This window comes from Triturus cristatus, chromosome 7, assembly GCF_964204655.1.
Source record: "Triturus cristatus chromosome 7, aTriCri1.1, whole genome shotgun sequence".
NCBI classification, from domain to species: domain Eukaryota; kingdom Metazoa; phylum Chordata; class Amphibia; order Caudata; family Salamandridae; genus Triturus; species Triturus cristatus.
Genome location: NC_140590.1, coordinates 1740733608 through 1740755131, shown reverse-complemented (window position 1 = coordinate 1740755131; position 21524 = coordinate 1740733608). Strand labels below are relative to the sequence as shown.

The following is a 21524-nucleotide window of genomic DNA, read 5'->3' as shown; positions in this document are numbered from 1 at the left end:
AGTTTAATGATACTTACGCTTTATTTTAAAGGTGAGGGTTTTCAAGCTTTTTTATAGTTTCTGCTTTACAGAAAGGCAATTATTTTCTTATTCTCCCCTTTTCAACTTTAAGACAGAAAGGAGCAATGGTCTCAAAGCTATCTTTTTAGAGGGGAGAAAACTGTGGGAATTCTCCAATTATGACCAACTGACAACCTCTGGAGCAGAGGAACCTCAACCTCCTTGGACAAAATTGGGCCATCATTATCATTACTCTCTTAGCTCCCTACAGTACTTTCGGAATTAGCAGAAGGGGAGCAAAAGTACACAGAAGATATTGGATCCACTCTACTGTCAGTGAATCCACCACCCCCATACTTCCTGCACATGATCCATCCAGCAAAGTCTGGGGGCTTTATTGTTTTCTGGGGATGTAAATAAATCCAGATACAGAGTTCTAAACATCAGGCATATCTCCAAGAAAACTAAAGTATTCAGAGATAAAGAATGGGTGGTTCTGAAAGCTCTGCAAAAGGAGTCTACTTGAACACTCTCCTCGCCCTAGACATTGGCACCCTCAGGGATAACAAGTGAGTTTCCGCTCATTCTATCAACTAGGTTACTAAAGCTTTCTGAAACGTAACCTCCCACTTGATGAATGATGTAGGTGACAGCTACCATGTTGTCCAATCTACTAAGCATGTGATGGTTTAGGGTTTGTGGATGAAAGAAAGTTAAAGCCCTGAAAACTGCCATCAATTCTCTGCCATTGAAAGATTTCTGGCTCTCTGGTTATTCCATTGTGCCTGGGTTTAAAGTTCTCCATCACAGCCCCCCAGCCAAGAAAACTGACATTTGTTGTTATTGTTTTCTGATATAATGTCTCTTCTTCAAAGAAAACACATTCATCCACCAATTGAAAAAAAGACCACATTTGTATTTATTACTGGAACCATCATTTCAAAATCTTGAGTCATTGATATGAAAGTGGTTCAGTAATGTATATAAATGAAGGTGTGCCCACAGGATTATAAAGCTGTATGACACCATATGCCCTTACATCTTCAGCTAAAATCTTTCCTGGCTACCTCCATTATGCAACGTTCTGTCACCAAATGCTGGCATCTCATTGCATTGGGACTGGCTCTCTTAATGTATTGGGCTCGAGAAGAAGAGAGAGCAAAGATCCACAACAGTAAACCACTGGGTGCTAGTGGGGATACAAGAAAGAATGGTAGCAGAGTTGGGGACCACAGGAAAGCTATGGATAACCACATCATTGAACATATTGATAGCTTGGACAAACCTGTACACATTGACCTTTCCTGCCTTATTTGTAGGAAGAATTGGAGTATTTTGCCTGCTAACAATTAATGGCAAACCCCCCTGTCTTACTTATAATGTATGCAGTAACGGGATACATGCCTGCCTCCTTTTCAGGTGTAAGTGTGTACTGAGGGGTCTAAGGCAATTTCTTTTGTGGGTTGATCTTCATCTGCATAGGACCCATGGACATGGACAAAATAAATCCCACATCATTGGCCACTATGGACTACACTTTCGGGCCTATCTGAGAAGGTAAATCAGTTAAGTCTGAAGACAATACAGCATTTTTTTATATTAGATTGACAATTTGTGTTTTCACAAAGCTTTGCCAGCACCTTGTCTTCACAGTGCTGAGGTAGGCACCATCTGGTGTACAGAACACAGTGCAGTTAAGTTTGCATAATAGAAAGATTGTTTATCAGTAATGGGGCTGAGGGTGATGGAGACAGGGGTGGAGATGGTGTAAGGAACATGTTGGTTTGAAATGATGACTCCATCTATTGATAAGGCTAAGAAAGGAAATAAGGGGAGTTCAGAGGTTTTCAAAGAAGTGCACCATGCACCAGTATCAATGAGCTGGGTACTGTTTTTACCATTTCATTTATCACACATTCAACGTAGGAACCTTTCTGAACCACAATAATCAGGGTATTCAGGTTACTGATGAAACATCTTGGCCTGTCTAGATTGGAGGATAAGAATTTTGATTAATTTGGATACATTTGGGTGGGTCAACAAGGCTGGGTACATTTGAAACAGAGTTAGAGTACTCTCTTTTCCAATGCCAAGTTGACCACAGACCCTCCTGGCCCAGGGCTTCCCCTCCACGCACACGTTTCTCCTTCCCACACTTTCTTACCATGCTCCCTTGTTTGTTCCTCCCTCTCCCTTCACATTTTACTGCATGTTTTGAAGTTTCAAAGACATTAGTTTAGATTCAACATTCTCTTTTCTTCTTTCATGTGATGCCACACAGTGTTTTATGACCTTTACTATATCCACTAGTTTCTGAGTTTGCCACTCAATACACATCATCATCCACTGAGTCCTCACCATCAGTAACAATACCTGCACAAAGGCATCACTTAAAGCATCCTGAGCCATCTCGTCAGTTAAACAATGCCCGAGTACCTCCCAAACACATCCTTAAGCCTATCAAGAGGTACTGTTGGTGAATAGCCTTTAATTTATTTGCAGTTGGAAATCTAAGTCCAACATGTTTTCCCCTGGAACACTTCTAAACCCACATTCAGCACCGCATCCTTCACAATATACATGGCCCCATTGTTTCAAGGGTTCTGTCTCGGTGATGCCATCATTTCAACTAATCAGTTTATCACTTTACTGGGTACAACCAAAAGCAACAATTGATTCACATCAGCCCAATTTGGTCTTTACATTTTGAAATTCTTTGTGGAACTGCATAGAATCTTCTCTAATGTTGGGTAACTGTTCTTAATACTCATTTAATCAGAGGGGATCCAAATGACATGAACGATAACTCTACCCCTGGCGGAGGAGTAAAATTTCAGTGAAAGAAGGGAGCAAGGCATGGGTGAGTGGATGATTCATGTTGTGCACTGCTAGAGTGAGGGGATGGGAAGCATCTTCTGGCCAGATGGTCTACTGTCTTTCTTGTAATGGTAATGGTGGGGCTGTGCCACAAGTGATCCTTCTACCCCCAACTGGGATTGAACCCACTCTTGGACTACATCACTCCACAGTAGTGGAGTCTGTTTCCTGTTTAGATAATTGCTTGCCTCAGCCAGGTGCTTTGCTATCAGTCAGTTTAATCCCAACACTCACTTGTGCGTTACCACCTTGTGCTCTATCTGCTGGTGGTCCTGCTGGCACTGCTCCAATTTCAGTTGTCACTAGGGCTGCACCACTGGCCTATCAGCCTGCATGGGAAAACATCCTATAAAACCTCCTCCCCCTCATTTTCCTCTTTGTCTTTCACTCGTGGTTCAGTGATCTACAGAAATAAATATGGATGAGGAAGAGCAGTAGTTCTTAATTCTGACACTAAGATGACTTATTCAGTATTCCTGTTTCTCTTGAGTATTTTGCAACAGTGGTGCAGCAAGGTCAGGTGGTACCCGGTGCGGAAAATTTCTTGTCAGCCCCGGCTTGACAAAATGGCAAAAATATGAGTTTAAAACACATGTTTGTCATTTTGTCACCCCCTCAGTGATGAAACCCGGTGCGGCCCGCACCCCCCTTCCTACACCACTGTTTTGCATAATATGGATCTGGGTTTTATATTTGAATTTATTGGCCTCTTCATGCCACTGTAAATTGTGTGGCTACTGTTCAGCCTCTACTTTGTTTCTAGGGATCCTTTAGCTTCGTTGGCAAGTTCTCTAATCTAACTCTCTCGAAGGCCCTGTGTTCCAGGAAATTAATTCTTCCAATCCTTTTTAGAGAATACCTCCCCACTATTTCAGATATGTGCACCTGCCATTACTGTGCTTGTAGTACATAATATGAGCAGGAGTCCCTTTCAGTGGGGGTTGCTATGTTTAGCCTTCTTAGCCCTATCACCGCTCTTTCATTAACACACACAGCAAACTGGAAAAGGCTCTGCATGCCTTGTACCTGCTGATCATCCCTTGGAGGGTGTGGGAACGAAATGGCGAAATGCCCGGTGCCAGTACGGCCCTGGGTACCACCATCCTTACTTACAACGTAAAATCTCAAGTGCAGATTATGCTCTTGTACTGCCTAACCTACCTATATTATAGTATCTCTTTCCTCTCTGTGCTGGTGCTTTTTTCATTAGTAAATGCTTTTGCGCACACATCTACATTAATCTGCAACACTCAAACGTATACAGCGTGTAATTGTCACTTTAAATTGGCCAAAGTTAGGGTAGGCCTCAGTTTAAACGGCTCATGTAATTTGGATGCTTTCCTATAAGAGTTGTGTTTTTCCTCTTTCTCTTTTCATGAGCCAAGCTGCACCAGTCAACGTTAATTAAAATGCAACAAATTGTTCTGAATTCCGTACGAATGCTTATCTGTGTATGTTGCTTGGAGTGATGAAAAATGAACCCCACACCTGCAAGTAGGAACTTTCTGATCAAAATGCATCATCCCACCAAAAGATACGCAGCTAAAGGTGATGCTGCAGAGACTCCTTTTTAGGTCTCGCCTGAGACAGCGCATGCTGTCTCTTTGAGACATTTAGTAAGTGGATTTTAAAAGTGCCACCAGAGGCTTTTGGTGGCCTAAAGCTTGAGTGCACGTGAGCGTGAACACCCGCAGCCGCCATCTGCCTTTCTGTCATGGCTCATTAAGCCTCCTCCACCCCCTTGCTGTCTGCTCTCACTACCCACCTCCCTTCTCCCATCCTCCCCCCTCCCTTCTCCCCCTCCCTCCTTGTTAGCTTGTTATCAGTTCTGTTTCCTTTTAGCTTGCTTCTTTGAAGTACTGGTTTTCCCTTTGACGTTGCTCTGTTGGGCCGTGCCCTTCCTCTGCTTTCATAAACAAGCATTGGCAGAGCCAATAGGTCTCGATTTTGGGACCTTATAAGTGTTTAGTCATGCAACAGTTGATGTTGTTGCACCAAGGATATTGTGCTGCATAACTGAATACTTATAAGGTCCCAAAAGCGAGACCTATTGGCTATGCCAATGCTTGTTGTAGTAGCTGGGAGAAAGACAGAAACTGTTATCACAAAATGTTTGATCTTGAGTTCTTCTCTTCATAGGAATCATAGGAAGTGAAGTTTATTATAGGAGACATGATGTACGTTATGCTGAGTTTTAGATGAGATGCCCTTTCCACATCCCTCAGAGAAAATGCTTTCTTCCGAAAAAGTCAGACTTCTGGGCATTTCATTTTCCTGACTGACCCGTTATTTGATTAGGCCTCGAGAAGCTTTACTTGCTGACACCTTCTTCCCAACTTTCCTGACTTCTCTAATTTAGCAAATTAGGGAACTTCCCTTCAAGGAAAGCTGAGCCGCCTTTGATTTGCTCTTTGAAGATTTTGAATAGTTTTTCTTTGTAATTGCTGTTTGAATGGCTTTGAATTGTATTGACAAATGCATTCATGTAATGTTTCTGATTTACAAATAATTTGAGTTATTTTAGTTTGGAACTTTATTAATCCACTAATAAACCTTTATGGTTTGCAAATCTACCACTCTCTGTCATCGTTGTGGGACCTAATGTGCTTCACTGTACTTAATGTGTTTGATTTGCTGAGTTTGGAACTAAATGTCCGTCCGCTTGAGTTCAGCTTGTACTTGATTTCTCACCAGAGATCTGCACTGTGCAAATCTGCTGCATCATGTTCATCCTATTACATCTAATGCCTGTGTATTTCCTGGGATCTCTACTCCTACCTTTAACTTAGTACCTTAGCCCCTACACATATCCAGGTACATCTACTCCTGCCTATACCATAGTGTCTCTTCCATTGCCTGTGCCCTGGTACCTTTAACATGTCTCCTTGAGCTGTTGTCCCTCTGCCCTTCTTTTCACACTGTGTGTCTCACAAGGTACTTAGAGAAAAAGGATTTACCTAATTTTTAGAAATTCACCAAAATGGGATTTCACCAGTCTGGGGTTGTCAACCTGAAAGAAGAATGAGCTATTTACATGAGCATAATTCATGATACTGTATTTTAATGATTCCATGGGAAATGGGCAGTGCATTCCAGAGCAATACTAAAGGCATTTCTGGATATTAAGTAGGGGTGGGTGGAATTTGCGCAGTCGTGCTACGCAAAGCTCAGCGAAATGGTAAAAAATCTCCGCAAGAACCCAAAAGTTCTGCGAACATGGGAAATTGCTTGCTCCGCCTGTTCGCCATGCTTTTTTCCTGTTCGGGAATGCTGTTTGCGTGCTCTGGGAGAAATATCTCGCAAACATGCATTTTGAAAGTGCGAACAAGCAAAGAATTCCACGGTACACAGAATTTTTGGCAATTCCGCATTCTCCGCGGAACGTAAAATTACCCAAATTCCGCAATTTCCGCGAGTGGAACGGAATTTACTGTCCAGGCCTAATATTAAGTGCACTGTAGGCCAAACATGTGCAATAGAAAAACATCATACATCAACATAATCTGCTGCAGGCGGCACTCAACTAATCCTCTCACTCACTGAGGACACCTCCAATGCCAAAACAAACGTCTGCAATGCCATGACAAACAAAGCCAAAAGGATCGGAGACAACTGCCTCCAACTCAACTCTGACAAAACAGAAGTACTGATATTCTGGATTATCATCCTGACCACAGCTGGTTGGTAGCAGAACTTGGACCAATACTTACACCAACAGACCACACACACAACCATGTCGTTATCCTCGACAGCCAATTGACCTAGAAATTAAAGTTTAACGCTGTCACTTCCTCCTGCTTCCACACTTTCTGCATGCTCTGCAGAATCTTCAGATGGATCCCAATCAACACCAGAAAGAGAGTCATTCAGGACATCATCACCAGCTGCCACAACCACGGCAACACTCTCTACACCAGCAATTTCTACCAACTCCTGAGAAGACATACAGAACCCTGCTGCCAGACTCATCCTTGACCTTTCCAAATGGAGCCACATCACCCTCCAACTCAGAAACCTCCACTGGCTCACTATCCAGAAAAGATGCCAGTGCAAGATCCCCACACACATCTACAAAGCTCTACATGATCAAGAACTGTCCTACAGCAAGCATCGACTCAACTTCCATCTGCCCACAAAACACCAATGCACCTCCCCTCGTGCCCTCGCAAACACCCGCAAATTCATCGCAGCTGCAGCAGGAGCCACTCTTTCTCCTACATCACCACCAAGACAGTGAATGATCTGCTGCTCCACCTCCACACAGCACCCTCCCTGTGGACTTCATGAAAGAAACTCAAGACCAGGCTTTCTGATGGAGACATCGCACTTTCAGTGCCAAAATACCCCTAGGGGTGACAGTGTTGCACTATACATATGCTGATTGATTGATTGATTGATTGATTGATTGATTGATTATAGAGTTATACTGCAATTATACTTCAGCAGCGACAAGTGTCCAACAGGGCAGAGATGTGCCAGAGATGTGCCATAAATGATACACTTTGGTGTAAAACTGAAGAGCTTACACTCATTTTGGCTCATCAACAAGTGCAATGCTTTTATGCATATATAATCGCTCAGGCATGGGCATATTGAACATGTTGCTGACAACAAGTAAATAAAAAGCCATTTGTTCTTTGCAAACCACAGTGTGCCAGTTGCATTTGTATCAAATACACAAATTGTTTCCATACAGAGAGGTCCTATAAGATATTCTGGATGTGTAGACAAAGCACCCTGGGTTGTGGTAAGTACAACCTTCGCTGAATGCTGCTAATCCTTGATTTCGTGGAGTTATAGTTTCAAGCTATTCTCTCTTGGAAATGATTTTGGCTATGATTTAAAAAATGACATATAGAATTACATATGGGTAAAAGTGAATTACAGGGATGTTTTTCACCAAGGGGTTCTGAGAGACATCAAACAGACGATGATGGCAAAGATCGAATTGTCTTTGATGTCACCGATAACTACCAGGTGAAAATCATGCTCTGTAATTCACTTTTTACGTATTCATGTTTTGATGTTATGTATGGCTCCCATAATCATGTGACCTTGTTTTAAACTGCTATGCAGGGGCAGAGGAGTAATAGGGAGCCATACATAACACAACTTCTCCTTTTAGTCCCCAATTTAAAAAACAATACATAGCCTCCTGTGCCATCAACCCTGACTACCCTCTGTGCTTTCCCTTCCCTCTGCTCCTGAAGCTATGTTCCTTATTTGGTAGCAACAGTTCCTAACAAGTTATGTTACCCAACATTGCTTCTTCATAGCGGTGAATTCCTAGATTAATATTCTAGTCATTCATGCTAATGACTCTCTATGAGAGCTGTGATTTACATATTATTTAATAAGGCAAGAAAATATTTTGTTTTATATAGCGCCTATTGCCGCAGGTGCACACTAAAGCAGTTGTTATTATTTGGTAGTATTAGAATTACTGGCACTGTAAGGATTCAAGACTGACGGCCCGATTCTGATGCGGTTTGGAAATCTTCCAGACCAAATTGTTTTGGGAGTGGTTTCTGACCGACTTGCATCGGTAGAGTCCGGTCGGCTGAGTACGATGCATCTGGATGCCTCCAGATCCGATTTGGTTAGAGTCCCATTGACTTCAATGGGAGCCTATGTTCCGACCAAATGCATAGGTCCCCTTGAAGAAAGGGGTGGTTGGGGAAAATCTGGCACCCTGTGGTGAGCACCCCCTGGTGTCTGCCACACTGTGCATGGATGGTAAGGGGGAATCCATGGGTACCTCCAGGCGCCCAATTGGGAAGGCTCCGGGTACAGGGGGGCCTGCTACGGTCCCCTAAACAAATTTATTCCGATTGCTGATTCGAGTCGGACGGCTTGATTCCGAAAGGCTGTCCAAATCCAGCATCGTACTCGGTCGTTCGGAAACACGGCCCGTAGAGACATACGATTCTGCTCCAAACGGCTCAGTCATTCCAAATGCCGTCAGGTTCGGATTGGTATATTCCTAATGCCTAACTCGCATCATACTTCCATTTGGTCGGAAAGACACGTTCCTGATCCAATTCGGACAGAGCAAATGCCACTAGGAGGCCTTCCTAACTGCATCGGAATCAGGCCCTGTGTCTGCACAGCCAGGATTCAAACTCATGACCTCCAGAACACCCCATTTTGTAATTGGGGAGAATTTAGCTCCCTCAGCCATCCTGTGAGTGGATGCCTGTATGTTTGAAAAGGACAGTGCCAGAGAGGGCAGAACCAAATAAATGAAAATCAGTGACGAATTTTGTGTATGCTTATAATAGATTGCTTATTTCATTTTGCGCAACAACCCCTCTCTGTAACAGTTTCATTTTGTTCTAAACCAACTCCTCCGTTGCAGCACTCTTCAAAAACAGAAGACATGGAGGTGAATGTAATTCCAAAAGCTCAGCAGGTAAATTCTGCTTTATATTTTCACAGCTGCAATTTTTTAAAAATAAATGTCAATGTTTCCAATTATGTACAATATTTTCATGGTACTTCCATGTCACTTTAAGGTATGAGTGCACTTCAGCATCAAGGTGTTAGCTCCTACTGCAAGCGCAGCTATAAAATCTTGAGGGTCAATATTGATTGATATACTTGATAATCTGTAGGACAGATTTACAAGAAACTGACGCATCTGTAGAAATGCATCAGTTTCCCTGCGCCAGCTTTCGATGCCCTTGAGCCACCATGGATGCGCCGAATTGTAAATCGGCGCACCATGGTGCAAGGATTGACAGATGTGTCCGAAATTCTGACGAATCTGTTGCCACAAAAGCCACGCATTGCTGGAGTTGTGTCACAAGCATGACACAACTCCAGCAATGCTTGAGGGAGGCCTATACTTAATACACTGCGTCACTCCTTACGCCTGCTTGAAGCAGGCATATGGTTTTGACACAGTGGCATCCTAGAAGTGGTGCAGTGAAATCTTATAGATTTCACAGCGTCACTTCTACAAGCTTTCCTGCGTGGGAATGCCCACCCTGCATACATTATAACTGACGCAGGTATAATATGGCGCAGGGCTTTACAAGGTGATGTATCTCACTAGATGCGTCACGTTGTAAATTGGCCACAACCTGGTGCATTGTTTACGCTGCCAAATTGTCACAAAAAGTGATGCAAAGGCGGTGTAAAAGTGTCGCAAAAGGCTTGTAAATCTGCCCCAAAATATTTCATCATGACCGCTCGTAATTTAGGTTTACATATTTTGTGTTGTGATGTGAGATGATTCTATTCTAGACTAGAGTGTAAGAATAATTACAAGTACTTAATCAGATCACAGTTACACATTCTTTAATACAAGGTGTTAAATTAACCCATTAACATTCAGATTGGAGCAGCTCAGTTTAAAAAGAGGTTTATACATCTGATGACTTAACTATGAACCCAGAAACCCAAAACTGCAGTTTTGGTTATCATCTCAATGGACACTAACCTCTTAAGGAGATCGCTAATCCTAAAGATAGGTTGAAGTGCAGACACAGCAGGATAAGGTGATGACACATTATCATGGTAAGGTTTTCCACAGTTTGCATTAACACCAATAGATTGTCCTTAACCAATGTGACTCTGGAAAATCAAGGTTGCCCTCTATCCTCTCTTTTATTGAACCTATCACTTAGTCATTAGCAACTGGCTAGAGGGATGACCCCGAAATAAAAGGAGATTTTGTAAATGCATTAAAACGGTATGCTATTACCAATTTCCACAACGGAGTGTTTGATATGAGCTCTGCGACTCCTATGTACATATTTTGGTTCCATTTTTGGATATTCACCGATTGCTCAAAATCAAAGTGATTTTTCAATATCAAGATGATTTACAAAACAGATTATGAACATCTTCAATTTCTTTGGGAAGGAAGGGAAGCACTATACCTGGGAATAATAGTCACCAACATATTTGAAATGTATTTGCATTGAACTTAAACAGTATAGCCTCAAATAGAACTTGTTGCATGGTAGAGCAAATTGTGTCTGGGTCGACGGGTTAGGCTCAGTAAAATAAAAATGAACTTTCCGCCCAGGATTCTTCATATCCTTCTTCACTTGTGTTTATTCCTCAATAGCCTGTTTTAACAAACTTTGCAACAGTTGTTTCTTAACTTTCGATAGAACCCAAATTGTAGAGAATCTGTGTTTTGCAAAAAAATGATAATCTGCAAGTGTAAGGTGCCTTTGGATTCCCAGATCTCATGCATCATCACACATCATTTATACTGTTCAATGTCAAACACTATGCATGACTCTGAAACTCCAAATTAGATCTGCATGGATAAAGAGATATATTCAAATTTCTCCTTACAGGTGCTTCTACTAGCTGATGCAATCACATTGATTAACCTCATACAAAATAATATGTTTGTTTTTCCCCATATTTGTTCAATCTTAAAAGTAAATTCTAGATTAAACCGTATATCATTCTTTTGGAATCCTTATGGCATTTGCTCTGTTAGTAAAAACAACTCCATTGGGGTTTATGGATTCAAAAATGCACTTTTTTTGTAGGTCTGGTTATTAAGGGAAATTCGGTTGTCTCTTTCAGTAGTGTACACGACTAATATTCTATACCTACTTGAATATGAGACATATGTGCTGTGCTGCTGCCCTCCCCCTCTCTATGCTGCACTGCACCTCGCTCACCTGTGCTGAGTGTTGTGGTCAATGAGGCTGCCAAGGTTTCCAGAGGATGCAGAGGGTGTGCCCCTGGAACTGAGGATCTGCAAACTGCCCGCATGCTGTTGAGCAGGGATGAAGCAAAACAACTTGGGACGTTGCGTTCAATGGGGTTGCTACTCCCTAAGCCTTTGTAGGGCACGGCCTCGCTGTTGTGATGTGGTAACATGACACAGTGTGCTCTCAGCTTAGACTGTTTTCCTGTTTTTCTATGGACCTCCGACCCCTGCAATATCTCGACTCTTGCAGCCCAAGTAAGGAGGAAAAGGTGGTTGGTGAGAAGATGCAGAGCAAGGCTATGAGGTCAGTGAATGACTTTGGTGGCACCCTGGTGTGGCTGTCATGATGCTAGTTGACGAGCACTGGTGAGGCCTTAGGGTGGCCAAGAGAGGGTAGATTATGAGGCAGCTATATCTCTTTCTCTGCTCAATTGAATTCTCTGTGGATTACATATTCACTCAATTTTCACTTATCTCCTAGCTAACCCTTGAAATTGGATTTGTTCACTCTGGCTGAACTACACAAGTGATATCAGTGATAACAGTGATTGCAGAGCTATAGGAGGAGGTGGTAAACAACATTTTAAAGGAAATCTACTCCAGACGTATCTGTGCTTTATTCTTAAGTACTTCCTTTTGAATACTCACTGAAAGATCAAGGAACAAAATAAAATATTGCTATGAAATTATGAGGCTGAGGTAAGAAACCTGGCCACCTGTGGCAAAAAACTGCTTGCAGCCCTACCGGAAAAACCTACAAGCACTCTAGGTAGGATTAAACATGGAAAAATATCAACTTGATTGCCAGTTTCTTTCAAAATAGCCCTGGAACTTCACAGTAGGCAAAATAAATTCCTCAATGGGCAGTCTAGAAAATAAAAAGTGGTAATTCACGCTTAGATTAAACCTCTCTCAGATAAATCAGTTCTAGTCTCTCCCCATGTAACAGGGCAACCATTTTTTCCTCTCAAGCTTAATCTACATCTATTAACACTGAGCCTTTCATTTCTTCTGAAAACAGGTTGATATTCTGCCCTATGACTTTACTCTGCCTGATATCCCCTCACAAGTTCAATATCCAAAGTCAGTATCTCCTCCTTCTTAGCCTGATTTTAATATCTCTTCGACACCTTTGACAGCCAATTGACTATTACACCAATTTTAAGTAAAACATGGAAAGGCTCAATTCTATCCATGCACTGAAGTTAACTGATAACTTTTAGTCATGTGGGGAGACTTTAATAACTTCTGAAGGGCTGTTTTCTTCAAATCACATCTTCATATCCATATTAACAATTTGTTTAAACGTTTGACCACATAGGGCCTCAATATGACTTTGTTGGTGTGGGAGCAGGACCATCCCACTCCGCACCACCAAACTTGTGTTTGAACCGCCCGCCAGATTAGTAGTTTTCTCCTGTCTAGCAGGTGGTTCTTTGGCATTCCCACAGCAGTGCCTATGAAATAGGCACCACAATGGGAACGTCAAAATCAGTACCTGCACGGCATGGACTGCTACAGTCCATGCGGTGCAGGTAGTAGGGCGCAAGCACACAGGGGGGCACAACATGTGCCCCCATGCATGCACCCCATGGCCCTGAGACAACAGATGGCCATGTAGGACCTCTTTGTTTCCTCTCTGCCACGGTTTTCATCTGGGCTCACCGCCATGAAAACGTGGTGGAGAAGAAACTTGTAATATGTTTGGCGCGGTGGTCCTGCCAAGCATATTGCAGCGTCAAGACCACCGTGCCACCGCCAGGGATCTCTGATCCCTTGCAGTTGTTGTGGTCCCTGGGCAGTCCAACCACCCTGGTTGTCATAGGGCAGTCAGAAGACCACCACAACCTTTACCCCGCGAGTATGGCAGTCTGTGGACCGCCAGGCTCATAATAAAGCAATAACCCTAGTGGGTATAGTTTCTGAACTTCTCAAGGTCCTTTAAAAAACTCTGGCATTGCAGCTAAGTTATAAAGTGATATAGGACTTGCACAACATAAACTTCTTACCTTTTTAAGGACTCTGCTACTCAAGCGGGATTTGTTCCAGAACTTCGTGGAGATTCTAAGCCACAGCGACAACCAATGATCCGATTGAAGGAAAAAAGTGCAATCAATCAAGTAATACTTCATAATTACCTCCGTAAAAGGGATTGGATATCACATTTTTGGCACACTTGTCAATGTCCTGCTTCACTAAGGGAGATCAAGAGGAACTCATAGCTCCTCTGTCACGTGAAGAACCCAGTAAAGCATTAGCATCAATACAGATGGGCAAGACACTGGGCCCAAAAAGCTTTCCAGTAGAGTTTTCATTTTTTTTTTACTAGACCTTTCAACTTCTACAATGGCTTGTGGACTACGATTCCTTGTGGAAATGTACAATCAGGTGCTGCAATTGGGGATGTTGCCATATGGTCTCAGTAGTTGAATCGGCAGGGAGGGAACTCATTTTTTGCTGCAAATCTCTGCCAAGATAAAAATCTGACATTTTATTTTCAGTTTAACAAGGTTTGTACTTGAAGTAGCTTTTTTCAGATGCAGAGTCATTTATGTGCAATTTTTTTATTTTGGCAAGTTGATACGATATAGGAAGAGTATATAATATCTGGAGGAGCCAGGCTATCAAAGGGCTATCGAAGGGATTGCTATGTCTTAATTTACCAACCAATGTGTGAATCCATAGAAATGCTGTCTACACTGTCGCCTGCGGACTGGTGTGCAATCCTGACGTGTGAGGCTCCTCTCAAGGGTAACCTTCTGCGTTTGATGTTTAAGCGGCTCGCTCGGTCGCGAGGAGCCCCGACGCTTGCGGGCGGATCCCGAGTGCTGAGAAACCTCCGGTGCTCTTGGGACGTCAGGAGCCTCGCCCACAGAGACATTGGACATTGTGGTACAGCGGTGCATCCTGCGCTGTACACCCAACAGGGTATTTGACTTTTTAACATTGGCAGGACTTGTGGCCACTTGGCAAAAGAACGATGGAGTCCTTCAGCAATATCTGGACTACCAGTACCAGCATGCTAATGGACACGCCCACATGGGCTGGACTCCACAAATTCAATAAAAGCAAAGTTCTTCACACACCGCTTCCTGTCTCTGATTGCCAGTGAACAAGAGCGTCCTAATCGCTCGAAACGCGTATGGCATTTGTAACGCGTGGAGCATGCTGTCTACACTGTCGCCTGCGGACTGGTGTGCAATCCTGACGTGTGAGGCTCCTCTCAAGGGTAACCTTCTGCGTTTGATATATATATATATATATATTCACTGAAAAAACCATAGGTTTCACACACGTTATAGTTAGGAATTAGCATTTAAAAAACCTTGCAAATTCACTGAAAAAACCATAGGTTTCACACAAGTTATACTTAGCTGTACATTTCACTCGTAAAAAACCAATGAAATTCTACGTTATAGTTAGTGCAGGCAACTATAACTCACGCGACCGCAATCCTCTGCTGATGACATATGTGTCTTTATGAAAAAAAAATATTTGTAATATATGTATAGCTAAAATTTAATGGAAGAAGACATGGGCAAATAAGTGTCTAAATACAGTATGAGCATCAGCAGAGGATTGCGGTCGCGTGAGTTATAGTTGCCTGCACTAACTATAACGTGGAATTTCATTGGTTTTTTACGAGTGAAATGTACAGCTAAGTATAACTTGTGTGAAACCTATGGTTTTTTCAGTGAATTTGCAAGGTTTTTTAAATGCTAATTACTAACTATAACGTGTGTGAAACCTATGTTTTTTTCAGTGAATTTGTACGTTTTTTTTAAATGCTAAGTTACTTTACGCCGTTCGTGGCGTGCGCGCCCACTTCACGCAGTTCGTTCCGTGCACGCACGGTGCGCTTCGCGCACCGTGCGCGCACAGTGAGCACGCGGTGCGCTTCGCGCACCGCGCGCCCACTTTATGCAGTTAGTGCCGTGCACGCACGGTGGGCACGCGGTGCGCTACGCGCACCACGTGCCCACGTTACGCTGGATGGGCCATGAACGCACAATGCGCTTGTAAAAATACAAGCTCAAACACGGCAGCACTCTCGGGACACTGTTGATTTAATTAGCATAATAAGCAAATGCATTTCAGCATGTGGCCTTCGTCAGTGCTCTGCTAGGCTGCACCACAGATGGCAGCCAGAGATTGGAAAAAGACTTTGTTTGAATCCAGTCCTCTGTTGATGGCAACGTTTTACCCTCCCTGATAACTGTTTAAAATCAATGTGCTATCTGTGGTGCAGCCTAGCAGAGCACTGACGAAGGCCACATGCCGAAATGCATTTGCTTATTATGCTAATTAAATCAACAGTGTCCCGAGAGTGCTGCCGTGTTTGAGCTTATATAAATTAATATATATATGTAGCATATATATATATATATTTCCAGGATCTCCATTCCTGGCCCAAGAGCCCACCCGGCAGGATTGGGGGCCCCCGGCAAAATGGAGTTTGTTTGGTGTCATTAAATGGAGGGGGCATGATCCACTCACAAAAGCGCCAGGACAAGGGACTTCTGAGTTATTTGGCTGCTTTCTGTTTGAGAAAGGGAGAGGAGAGTGATTCATCATCATTTTTCTACAACTTCGCATGGCAAGTAATTATTTAAATAGGTGCGGAGGTACCGGCACTGTGCCATAACAAAATACTTTACCAGCAAGCATCTGAAAATATGTTTGACATTGGCTGTGAAAATGCTATTTGGTAAAATTGGGTTATGTGCCATGTCTTGCAGCGCATTTGAAGCACTGATGCATGCTGGTGTCTGTGGTTTGAGGAGTTAACCACGTGACCACTTGGACTACACAATACTATTGCACTCACCCATGAACAAGGTAAGAGGCTGAAACGCGTTAGGATTTAAAGAGTGCATTTCTCTCCGCATTTCATGACGAATAAAGTCAACGTGTCAGCAAGTCGATGTTGGGCTCCTTATTTTTGGTAGCAGAACTGCAATTTCCAGGATCTCCATTCCTAGCCCAAGAGCCCACCCTGCAGGATTGGGGGCCCCCGGCAAAGTGGAGTTTGTTTGGTGTCATATATATATATATATATTATCTACTGGCGGTCGCCAGTAGATAGTTATAGTTAGGACCCTGTTTCCATAGGAAATCCGCAACATTCTATTTTGAATAACTTTGGCGCCGGTCGACGAATCCTCGCAAAATTTTCAAAATAGGTGGGGCGTTGAGCTCCGCTCCTACCCTGAAAGTCTCGGGGGGATTCGTCAAGCGGGGGCTGAGATAAAAGGGGGGTCCCAAAACGCATTTTTCCCATGCATTTTTCCATAGGACCTTTAGACAGAGCTACAGCCCGAACGGCTGAACAAAATGTAATGAAATTTGGCAGAGAGGTAGTCCTCAGGTCAAGGAAGTGCCTTTTGTAGGTTTGGTGTAAATCTGTTCAGTAGATTCTGAGAAAATAGGCTTTAAATCAATATATATATCTGAGCCAGCTTACGGTGCGCTTACGGTGCGCTTACCGTACGCGTGCGGTGACGTGCGCGAGCGCGATTCTGATTGGCCGTTAGATCTTAGTAAACATTCGAATCGGTCGAAACCAGGAAGCTGCGGCCGCCATTTTCTCTCTCGCACTCTGACAGGGGGTTGAAAAACAAAGTGCAAAAACATGTAAAGGGGCTGTTTAGACAGCTCCCAAGCACCTAGCCATGTCGAGGGAGTCCCCAACGATCCCCCAAGTGAAAAAAGGCAATTTTAATTTTTTCGAAAATTTTGCCGATTACGCTTACCGTACGCGTACTGTTAATAAATAATAAAAAAATAAAAAAAATATCCACATTCTCCACTCCCCGTGTGCAAATGGTGCCCGAAGGGCACCATTTGAGCATGGCTTCTTACATCGGAACAAAACATATATTTTACCTGTCACAACGATGCTCATCATATGTCCTCCATGTGCGCACGGTGCGCGAAGCGCATCGTGCGTTCATGGCCCATCTAGTGTAACGTGGGCACGCGGTGCGGAACGAACTGCGTTAAGTGGGCGCGCACGCCACAAATGGCGTAAAGTAACTTAGCATTTAAAAAAACGTACAAATTCACTGAAAAAACCATAGGTTTCACACACGTTATAGTTAGGAATTAGCATTTAAAAAACCTTGCAAATTCACTGAAAAAAACATAGGTTTCACACATGTTATAGTTAGCTGGACATTTTACTGATAAAAAACCAATGAAATTCCCCCGTTATAGTTACTGTAGGCAACTATAACTCACGCGACCGTAATCCTCTGCTGATGACATATGTGTCTTTATGAAAAAAAAATATTTGTAATATATGTATAGCTAAAATTTAATGGAAGAAGACATGGGCAAATAAGTGTCTAAATACAGTATTAGCATCAGCAGAGGATTGCGGTCGCGTGAGTTATAGTTGCCTACAGTAACTATAACGGGGGAATTTCATTGGTTTTTTATCAGTAAAATGTCCAGCTAACTATAACATGTGTGAAACCTATGGTTTTTTCAGTGAATATATATATATATATGTATATATATATATATATATATATATATATATATATATATATATATATATATATATGTATATATATTTCCCAAACCTCTCCTCACTGAAAGATGTGAGCTGCAGACATCGCGGTAAGATTCAAGGATTTATTTCGGCAGTTTTGGAAGCTCCGCTGATCCTTGTGCATTTCAGCCACACATGGCGTTCTTCAGAGGAGGAGCTGTAGACATCTTGGGGCCGCACGAACACACTAAGACCTGGTGATTGCTCCATTTGTAGCCCGGTGATTACCCTCAGGTGGGTGCCCAGATGGGCTTCAGTGTAGAGCATGCTGGTCTTTGTAGTGCGTCGCCAGCCTCATAATTACTAGCCTTCAGTGGGCGATGTCTGCTGATATCCGCAAATGGAATTGTCCCGCGACCCCTTTGTGCACCATTTTAAAGTGTGCTGGGGTCCAAACCAAGGGCCAGTCCCTGGTGGCTACTACTGCCCTTGTAGCTTTTGCCAACATCAAAGAAAGTGGTCCGTTTCTGACAGTTTTGGAGTGCTTCCAGTGGTGGTGCGTTGCTCGCAGCCTGACCAGGCCATATTGTATTTCCCAAACCTCTCCTCACGGAAAGAAGTGAGCCTCACACATCGCGGTAAGATTCATGGTTTTAATTCAGCAGTTTTAGAAGCTCCGCTGCCCCCTATGCATTTCAGCCACACTTGGCCTTCTTCAGAGGAGGAGCTGTAGACATCTGGGGGGGGGGGGGCCGCAAGAACACACTAAGACCCGGTGATTGCTCCATTTGTATCCCGGTGATTGCCCTCAGGTGGGTGCCCAAATGGGGTTCAGTGTAGAGCATGCTGGTCTTTGTAGTGCTTTGCCAGCCTCATAATTACTACCCTTCAGTGGGCGATGTCTGCTGAAATCCGCTAATGGAATTGTCCCGCGACCCCCTTGCGCACCATTTTCAAGTGTGCTGGGGTCCAAACCAATGACCAGTCCATGGTGGCTACCGTTGCCCTTTTAGCTTCTGTCAACATCAAAGAAAGTGGTCCATTTTTGGGCAGTTTTGGCGTGCTTCCAGTGGTGGTGCATTGCTCGCGGCCGGACCAGGCTGTATTGTATTCCCCAAACCTCTCCTCACGGAAAGAAGTGAGCTGCAAACATCGCGGTAAGATTCAAGGATTTATTTCAGCAGTTTTAGAAGCTCCGCTGTCCCTTATGCATTTCAACCACACTTGGCCTTCTTCAAAGGAGGAGCTACATATAGCGGTCACCAGTAAGTAGTTATAGTTAGAACCTAGTTTCCATAGGAAAAGCATTTAATGATTTGCTAATAACTTTCACGTTGTTTGACAAATCTTCACGAAATTCTCCCCCAAAAAAGTTTATCCAGGTCAGCTCCTGTCCTGAAAGTTTGGGGGTGATTCGTCAAGCAGGGGCTGAGAAAACTACTGAATGGAATTACCCCAAATTTGGCAAAAAGGTAGAGCTTGGTTCAGAAAGCAACCTTTTTTTTTTTAAATGGGGTTAATCCGTCCAGTAGTGTTTGAGAAATTCAAAAAATAGGAGTCAAAAAATCAATTTAACATAGGAAACTGTGGGCAACGCTACAGCCGAAACTGCTGAACGGAATTACCTCAAATTTGGCAAAAATGTAGTGCTTGGTTCAGAAAGCGACCTTTTTTTTAAATGGTGTAAATCCGTTCAGTAATTGCTGAGTAATTCAAAAAAGAAAAGTTTTGATATCTGAGGTAGCGGTGGAGTAGCGACCCATCCCGACCACGAGCTTCATTCTAATTGGCTGCCACGACCACGAGCTTCATTTTAATTGGATGTCAACACTCCAAACCAGGAAGTTTTGGCAGACATCTTGTGACTCGGTAGAAGCGAGTCACCAGAAAACAGAGAAACAAAGATATGAAACAAGAGAAGGGGGCAGGGTAGAAACACCCTGACCCCTCTGGCCTGCTCAGGGAAACCTGCTCTCGCTTCCAAAATCCAAAGATGATTGCTTTTCCACACAGGGAGCTGCATGTCAGCAGTTCCCCATGTGGAAAAGCAATGCTGGCTCCTGCATGACGCGGGGAGATGGCGGGACTCTGGGGGCATTGGGGCTCCCCACACGGTCCCCAACGGTGAGGCCAGGCCCCAGGGGATGGGGCCCCCAGGGCCAGAATTAGCCACAGGAGGGGGGCCGACGCGGCCCTCTTCTCATTTGTGTTATGTACGGCTTTCAGCGTGGCACTCGAGTACTTCTTAAGTCTTTCAAACACCGAGGGGTATATTCTGAAGAACACATCGCTGAGTTAACGGCACTTTATCGCAACCAAAATGGTGATAAATTTAACGCACCATTCACAAGCTGGAGCAAACAGCCCATATCACCAGTTTACTAGCGATAGCAGCCTCAAAAAGCATTGCCACGGATGACCCCGGCAAATATTGTGAATGAGATGTAGAGTAGGCGTACCCATGCTAAAAGCAGCTAATACAAATCACTTCGAACGTTTCTCAACCACCAGCAAGATCATCGAAGAGAGTACAAAACAGGCGATAAGGTGTGTTAGTAGTAGGAACTTTACACCTGCTCTGAGCTGGTGTAAAGTCGGACTACAACCTGCAACATGAAGGGCAGCCCAGCCCAGAGCCACCCCTGAATGACGACAGATGCAATGGAGCCAACGATCATGCAGCTCGGACACCCAACACTGCTCCGCCACCCCCGCCACCAGCCCCTTGTCCACCATCCCCTCCTCACCGCCACCCCTCACAAACAAATGTGAGAGCAACCTTAGGAAATCTGGAACATAACAAATTGGCTGATGTCACACAATTAGAATTAAGAACATGCATGTGAGGTTGGACAAATAAGAATTTCAGTCATCTATGGATTTACATATAAAACATTTTATTTAAACTAAATAACGAAATAAAAGTAGGTACAGGCATGGCGGTTCATCCCTCAACAATTTGTGAATCACAGCCTGCAAGACAAAAAGAAAAACAAGATTGTGCATCATGCGTCCATCAAAGGAGAGAGAGAGAAAGAGAGAAAGAGTGAGAGAGGAAGAGAGAGAGATAGAAAGAAAGAGTGAGAGAGAGAGAGTGTGAGAGAGAGAGAGAGAGAGAGAGAGAGAGAGAGAGGAAGACAGATAAAGAGTGAGAGAGAGAGGAAGAGATGGATAAAGAGCGAAAGAGTGAGATACAAGGAAGTGAGAGAGAAAGAGAGAAACAGGGTGAGGGAGAAAGAGTGAGCCAGAGAGGAAGAGAGAGAGAAATAAAGACTGAGAGAGAGAGGAAGAGACAGAGAAAGAGTGTGAGAGAGAGAAAGGAAGAGATAGAGAGTGAGAGAGAGAAAGAGTTTGAGTGAGAGATGGAGAGGGAGAGTGAGTGTTGACACTGTGGAGAAAATCCTCACAGCTCACCTTTCTGCCACTGGTGTGTCTCCAACCACGTGCCAGGACATAGTGCAGCCCTCA

General features: G+C 43.5%; 1 protein-coding gene across 1 annotated transcript in view; it reads left to right on the top strand.

The window, feature by feature from the left end:
• LOC146812970 (killer cell lectin-like receptor subfamily F member 1) overlaps positions 1-21524 on the top strand; it is a 221483-nt gene that overhangs the window by 148004 nt on the left and 51955 nt on the right. Inside the window, exon 4 of the mRNA XM_085614649.1 lies at positions 9236-9289. Within this exon, the coding sequence (XP_085470775.1) occupies positions 9236-9289 (54 nt within the window). The remainder of the gene's footprint in view (positions 1-9235; positions 9290-21524) is intronic.